Raw genomic sequence first — 7972 nt, forward strand, 5'->3', positions numbered from 1 at the left:
ATTGATCCTTATGGGTTTTTTTTTTGTACAAACTTCTGGCAAAAATGATATAATTTTCAGCAGGGGTAAGTGTTTAATAATTCATGTACTCCTACTTTGCGTATTTATAACAATAGGTATAAAATATTTTTTCAGTTGTTTATTTTTCGTGAAAACATATAGGTATATTTTAATAGAAAGTTAATAAGCAATGCCCCTTAAATCCGTGAGAAGATAACTAAAGTCTCTTTGCTAGGAAGTACCTGGTCTCTGGCACATCGAATCCGTTGAAGGGACTAGCAATGGGCACTGTGTAGGCTCCCATGTTGCGAAAACCCAAAAGATCGCCACAGTTTAAGTTGGGCAAGAGCCAATTGTCCGATATCTAAAGGTCAAAATAATACATTGTGTTCATATTGAATGCTTTGGTTAATTAGATTACCTTATCCAGGGCATCACAGCTGGGTCCCCACATCACCGACTTGAACTTTGGCCGAGACTCGACTTCATCCTGTAAAAACCAATTTTTTTACCCGTTATTCGAAGAGTAAAAGGGTGTGTGGAATTCGTTGGAGAAGTATGAATAAAGTAGAATTCCGAGCATATAAAGCAGTGATGGCCAGAAGAAGCAGCGCATTTGGCCCGCAGGCTAAACAGATACCTTTGCTGCTGCTCCGCTGACGTTCTGCCACCGCTCTGTTCACATACACAGTAAAAAACAAGGAAGAACGCTATAGTCGAGTACCTCGACTATCAGATACCCGTTACTCAAAGGGAAATGGAGATATGCAAGCAGCAAAGCGAAATTAAAATGCGCCACCTACCGGCGGTAGACAGATTTAAGCGTTATGGGCGTTAGAGTGGGCGTGGCAAAATTATTTTTGGATCAATCGATAGGTATTGACGACACCAATACATTTCAGTTAAAATTTTTTATCTAGCATGCAAATTGTGGGCGTCACAGGTTTTCGCGGTTTGTGGGCGTTTAAGTGGGCGTGGCAAACTTTTTTTTAGGTCAATCGATAGGTATTGATGAGAACAATACATTTCAGTTAAAATTTTTGGAGTTGCATGTAGTTGATCGTTGATAATCAAAACAAAATGTCATTTAAATTTTTAAAAAATGTTGGTGCTAGATGGGTTTTAGCGTTATGGGCGCACTTTGCTGAAACAAACTTGCGCTGCGTAATAGGCTCAAGAGTCTACATGCCAAGTCCCAACATTCTAGCTTTTATAGTTTCCGAGATCTCAGACGAGTATTAACGAGATCGACTCGGCTAGTGATCCTGATCAAGAGTATATATACTTTATGGGGTTGGAAACCTGTTACATACTTTCCGACAAACTTATTTTACGCCTTTACTCTACGAATAACGGGTAACGGTACATGTTCCGATTAGCAAATCACTTACAAACACAAAGTCTGATATGTCATTGTATGCTCTGCTTCTGCTGGCCATGTCTGATATAAAGGGGAGAATATGGTATAGTGACGAATGATTCGTTTTTCAAATGCTATTTTTCCTAAAATAAATTAGGGTATTCAATTGCAGTTCCAACAACAATTTCCATACAAAATAGTTTATCAAGGCCTACAACAACCCAGCATATGTATACAAATCTGTTGTACTTGTGTAGAAATAGGGGTTAGTGATGGGTAGGAATTTTATCTAAAGTACTTAAAATATACTGAAAAGTTGGGTTTAAATCCATGGTAATGACAGTGAAAGGAAAGAAACAAATTTGAATTTTAAATGAAAATAAATAATAAACAAGGAAGTACGCTATAGTCGAGTACCTCGACTATCAGATACCCGTTACTCAAAGGGAAATGGAGATATGCAAGCAGCAAAGCGAAATTAAAATGCGCCACCTACCGGCGGTAGACAGATTTAAGCGTTATGAGCGTTAGAGTGGGCGTGGCAAATTTATTTTTGGATCAATCGATAGGTATTGACGACACCAATACATTTCAGTTAAAATTTTTCATCTAGCATCCAAATTGTGGGCGTCACAAGTTTTCGCGGTTTGTGGGCGTTTAAGTGGGCGTGGCAAACTTTTTTTTAGGTCAATCGATAGGTATTGATGAGAACAATACATTTCAGTTAAAATTTTCTATCTAGCATCAAAACTGTAGGAGTTTCAGTTTTGGGCGGTTTGTGGGCGGTAGAGTGGGCGTGGCAGTCTACTGAAACAAACTTGCGCTGCGTAAGAAGCTCAGGAATCTGTACGCCAAATCTCAATAGCCTAACTCTCATAGTTTCCGAGATCTCAGCGTTCATCCGGACAGACAGACGGACAGACGGTCAGACGGACAGACGGACAGAAGGACAGACGGACATGGCTAGATCGACTCGGCTAGTGATCCTGATCAAGAATATATATACTTTATGGGGTCGGAAACGCTTCCTTCTGCCTGTTACATACTTTCCGACGAATCTAGTATACCCTTTTACTCTACGAGTAACGGGTATAATAAAATAAATAAAAATCATTGAATGGAAGAAAAACCCTCAAGAAAGCGAGCCAGGGAGGTCGAAACTAAGCGATGGTCTCAGAGCGAAGTTAACAAAGTCCTAGATTATATGTTGGAGCAATATAAAAATTTAAAAGTTAAACTTCTTTTGTGCGTAAATTTCCTGCAACTATATTTTGAAATAGAGGGTGTTCACAATTCTCGTCTGGCAATCTTACAAAGTTTACACTTTTGCAACGCAATTGAATACCCTAAATATGTTTCCAACGTGAAAATTTGGTAAAATTTCAAAGTAGTTAAGACCTACAGCTTTACCCGTAATCAAACGCTAAAAACCTGTTTAGCGCGCTCATTCTTGAAACTTTTTTTGCGTAAATTCAAATCGATTGTGTTGAATATAAATACCTACATTCCTTGTTCATTCCTATAGTTAATTTTTCATAAGTATCAGATCGTTCCCATAGCAACTATATGATATAACCGTATAACCATACTACCTGCAATAGAAAAAAGACTTAGGTTTCATCCCTACAGCTTTAAAATTTAGAAACTAGTTAGCGTAGAGCCGGGCAGACAGACACACAGACGGACATGGCCAGATCAACTCGTCTAGTGATGCTGATCAAGAATATATATACCTAATACCATCTAAAACAAGAAAGGAAGTTAACTTCGGCAAGCCGAAGTTTGTATACCCTTGGAGTTATAATTATTAAATTTAATCAAAAATTCTTAGAAATACAAAAAATGATATTCCCAATAGTAAATTTTCTATTTTTCGATTATTCCTATGGGAGCTATAAGATATTGTTGTCCGATCAGGCTGGTTCCTAGTTATATACTACCTGCAAAAGAAAGAAGACTTTTAGGAAAGTTTCAGCCCGATAGCTTTAAAACTGAGAGACTAGCTTGCGTAGAAACGGACGGACAGACGGACATGGCTAGATCGACTCGTATAGTGATGCTGATCAAGAATATATATACTTTATGGGGTCGGAAACGTCTCCTTCACTGCGTTTCAAACTTCTGACTGAAATCATAATACCCTCTGCAAGGCTATAAAAATGTATCAAATCAAATCATTAAAGGACATGGATATACTCACAATTATAATAATAAAAAAATAATAATAAAAACGAAATATTATTACAAGTTTTACAAAAACCTTTAAAAACTGGAAGGTAGATTGTGGGCGTGGCACATTCGGTTAACAAACATTCTCTGAATGAGAAGCTAAGGAATCTAAATCCAAAATTTCTAGATCTTATAGTTACCGATCTCACAGCGTTCACACGGACAGACAGACTTGTCTAAATCCACTCGGCTACTAATCCTGATCGAGAATATATATACTTTATGTGTTCGAAAACTAGATTCGTCGAAAAGTATGTAACAGGCAGAAAGGAAGCGTTTCCGACCCCAAAAAGTATATATATTCTTGATCAGGATCACTAGCGGAGTCGATGAACGCTGAGATCTCGGAAACTATAAGCAGTGTTTGCAATTACTACTTCGTAGCAGCGAGATGAAAACAAATATTGCTATCGCTCTCTTTTTGTCGAGAGCCATAGCAGAGCCATAGCAGAACAACGAGAAAGTATGTGCTCTGCTCTGCTCGCAGTTTTGTCGCTTGGGAAACTGTAGGAAAGCGATAGCAGAAAGTGTAGTTCTGTGCTCTGTGTAGCAGTAACGGTAAAATTGATAGCGAGATGAGAGCAGAGCACATGCTATTTTTTCATGTGCTACGGCTCTCGCTTGTGTTTGTTATACCCGTTACTCGTAGAGTAAAAGGGTATACTACATTCGTCGGAAAGTATGTAACAGGCAGAAGGAAGCGTTTCCGACCCCATAAAGTATATATATTCTTGATCAGGATCACTAGCCGAGTCGATCTAGCCATGTCCGTCTCTCTGTCCGGATGAACGCTGAGATCTCGGAAACTATAAGAGCTAGGCTATTGAGATTTGGCGTGCAGATTCCTGAGCTTCTTACGCAGCGCAAGTTTGCTTCAGCAGAGTGCCACGCCCACTCTAACGCCCACAAACGGCCCAAAACTGTGGCTCCTACAGTTTTGATGCTAGAATAAAAATTTTAACTGAAGTGTATTGTTCTCATCAACACCTATCGATTGACCCAAAAAAAAAATTTGCCACGCCCACTCTAACGCCCATAACGCTTAAATCTGTCTACCGCCGGTAGGTGGCGCATTTTAATCTCGCTTTGCTGCTTGCATATCTCCATTTAGCTGAGTAACGAGTATCTGATAGTCGAGGTACTCGACTGTAGCGTTCTTCCTTGTTTTTTTTTATTTTTTGCACCTTTCTTATGCACCGTTTTTTTTTTACTTGTTGCTTTGTAGTTTTAAGAACATATTTTTGGCACTTTTGAGTTTTGATTAACTGCGTAAACATGACACCGGCAAAGAAAAGTATCAACATTTTAAAATATTACGAGGAGATAGATTCCGACCACGTTAAATGCAAAACATGTTTCCGAGTTATAAAAAACGACCGAGTTTTTAATTTAAGGAAACATTTAAAATTGCATGACATCCGACCTGAGCAGCAAGAAAATGATTCTGGTTGCATGCAGACCAAAAAACCATGAAACCTCAACTAATTAAAGTTAAAATCAATAAAAAAATTTAATCCGCTCATACTTTGGTCTTGTCACTGAAGTTAGCATTCCGTTCCATGTGCTAAACTCAACAAATATGCGCAACATAATTGACCCCATATGTCAAGGTCTTAACGAAAAAAGCGGAAAAAACATTATTTTGAACGGAAGCAAGTGCAAGTCTGTTCTAAAACAGGTAGCAGCGAATGTTAGACCTGAAATACATCAAGAATGTAAAAATCGACTGCTTTCTTTAAAAATAGATAGTGCAACGCGTCTTGATCGAAATATATTCGACATCAATTTGTCAGCAAACAAGAAATAAAATCGCGAATTCATGGAATGGTGGAATTCAAAGGAGCAAGTTCAAGTACATCCAAAAATCTCGCTAGAGAAATTATAGCTGTTTTAGGCAAATACGAAATAGCCCTGACCCAAATTGTATCAATTACATCGGATAATGGGGCCAATATGATAAAAACTTCGAAAATTTTATCAGAAATGCATATGAGCGATGATGATATTGGCGAAGTCTGTATTGAAGAGAACATTGAGTACACGAAGCAAGTCGACCTTTTCGAAAAAACAGGAAATATGTATGTGGGTGGAATACAAATATGTCGATGTGCAGCAAACACTGGACAGCTTTGTGCACTTGATGTAACAAAAAATTCAAATATAAGAGAGTATTTGTTAACCTGCCGCAATTTTACCAAACACATTCGGAAGCAATCAAACGGTTACCGTAATTTTTTTTAGCCAAAAATTGTATACTTCCTTTATTGGATTGTCCAACTATATGTTGATCAACATATAATATGATTGACCTACTCAATAAAGCGAAAGCTATATTAGGCCCTATTGAAACCGTTGAAAATAAATCCAAGGACGACTATTTCGTTGTAAATGAACAAACATGGGAGTTCATGGACTCCTACGTTACAGTTATGGCTCCACTGCAAAAAACTATAGTGCAGTTTCAACAAGAGCAATTGCACTATGGGAATTTTTATGCTCTGTGGCTGGTTTACAAGTTCTCAACGAATTTCCATGCTAGAAAAAAATGTTAATTGAAATATATTAGTCTCGTCAATACCTATCGATTGACCCAAAAAAAAGTTAGCCACGCCAACTCTAACGCTCATAACGCCTAAATCTGTCTACCGCCCACATAACATTACAATAAGATCGTAGGTAGGTGGCGCATTTCAATCTCGCTTTACTGCTAGCATATCTCCATTTCTCTTTGGTCCCTTTAGCTGAGTAACGGGTATCTATTACTCGAGGTAGTCGACTATAGCGTTCTTCCCTGTTTTTTTTTGATTTTATCGGCTTCTTGGGGCCGAATCGAAAATACTAGTTGCAAAATTTTTTAGAATGAAAATATTAATCGATCTAGATAGTTTGCGATGTCCGTCAATTTAGCGTCGGTCACCTAGCAGTGATGGCGGAACGGTGGAATATGGAACATGGGGCCAACTTTTATTTTTTGATTTTTTTGGCTTCTTGGGGCCGAACCGAAAAATATTAAATACAGAATTGTTTACAATGAAAATATTTATCGATCTAGATAGTTTGCAACCATATCCGACTTCTAGAAATCTATTAAAAATCTATTCAATAAATCGGGTCCCCACAATTTTGTTTATTGCTCCCCTCACAGAGGTTGTACCTGGTTATTGGGCGTTAATTCAAGTTTCTTGTCAGAAAGTATCATTGAGCTAAGGCCGTCAGTTTTTGAGAAAATAGCTTAACAGTGAAGGCACCTCGGATTTTTCCCATACAAAATAGGGGGACAAATAGTAAATTGCACAGGGCTCCACTCTCAGACGTTGTACCAACATGCACGGTATATTGGCAGATTGGGGATCGCCTAAAGCAAGTTCAGTGCAAAAATCATAACGGAAGATAAATAATTAAAAGTTCCAAGACATGAACCACTATATAAAAAATGTATTCAGGACACTAACCATGTGGGATACAATTATGTTTCGACGCTATCTCTATTTTTAGTTAATTTGACTTTCACAGACGTTGTACCAACATGCACGGTACCTCGTTGGAAAGGAAATTCATTTTACTAATTAACAAATGCGGTTCGGCAAAAGCATAGTGAGTTGTGGGCATCTCATTTGTTCCAAAATTGTAACTAGGAACACATTAACCTTATATCGATACCCTATATCGATACTTCGATAAAGGCAAGCTGAAAGTGTGGCATCACTCCCGATTCGCGGGAACTTTTTATTTCGCAAAAAAGAAGAAAATGTCGAGGGTGCTGCTGGTCAAATGCGTAAGTAATTTATATGTATTAATTAAAATGAACTATTAATAATTTATTCTTCCCATTTACAGAACGTAGACAAGTTCATCGTTGGAGAGAATGGCGAGGAGGGGGCTCCCCCCCCAAACGCAAAAAGCAAAAGGGCAAAAGGCCACAAAAGCGCCGCAAGACTGCGAAGGCGGCTGATCAGGAGGGGGCGGCTAATCATTAGGCGGCTAGCCGGGAGGCGGCTATCCAGGAGGCGGCTAGCCAGGAGGCGGCCGCCGATAAGGCTGATGGCCAATAAATAAATATCAAGAAATAAAAACATCAAAAGTAAATGCGTTGAATTTTTATTTTTATACCCGTTACTCGTAGAGTAATTTGGCATGCAGATTCCTGAGCTTCTTACGCAGCGCAAGTTTGTTTCAGCAGCGTTTATTAAAAGTAGGGAAAATATCGAGTTTTTTAATTTTATTTTTTGTAGGGTATGACAAATTAGTGTATTTTGTACAAATTCTGAGTTCCTTAAACGGGGTCAGCTTCACAATGCTGTTTCCCACCGATTTTCATAACAATTATTTTTTTTATAAAATACACTAAGGAAAATATCGTGTTTTTTAATTTTTTTTTTTGTA

General features: G+C 38.2%; 1 protein-coding gene and 1 long non-coding RNA gene across 2 annotated transcripts; one reads left to right on the plus strand and one right to left on the minus strand.

The window, feature by feature from the left end:
* Positions 1 to 217: 217 nt before the first annotated feature.
* LOC139352564 (ornithine decarboxylase 2-like) lies at positions 218 to 492 on the minus strand. The gene is made up of 2 exons (XM_070995159.1): positions 422 to 492; positions 218 to 364 (listed from the first exon to the last, which is right to left on the minus strand). The coding sequence occupies exons 1-2, from the start codon at positions 452 to 454 to the stop codon at positions 218 to 220; spliced, it is 180 nt and encodes a 59-aa protein (XP_070851260.1). The 5' UTR covers positions 455 to 492.
* A 6523-nt stretch (positions 493 to 7015) lies between these two features.
* Positions 7016 to 7675, plus strand: LOC139352576 (uncharacterized). Its single transcript, XR_011603799.1, has 2 exons — positions 7016 to 7364; positions 7427 to 7675. It is a non-coding gene; the product is annotated as an uncharacterized lncRNA (long non-coding RNA).
* Positions 7676 to 7972: the final 297 nt, after the last annotated feature.

Source organism: Drosophila suzukii, chromosome 2R, assembly GCF_043229965.1.
Source record: "Drosophila suzukii chromosome 2R, CBGP_Dsuzu_IsoJpt1.0, whole genome shotgun sequence".
Lineage (NCBI taxonomy): Eukaryota > Metazoa > Arthropoda > Insecta > Diptera > Drosophilidae > Drosophila > Drosophila suzukii.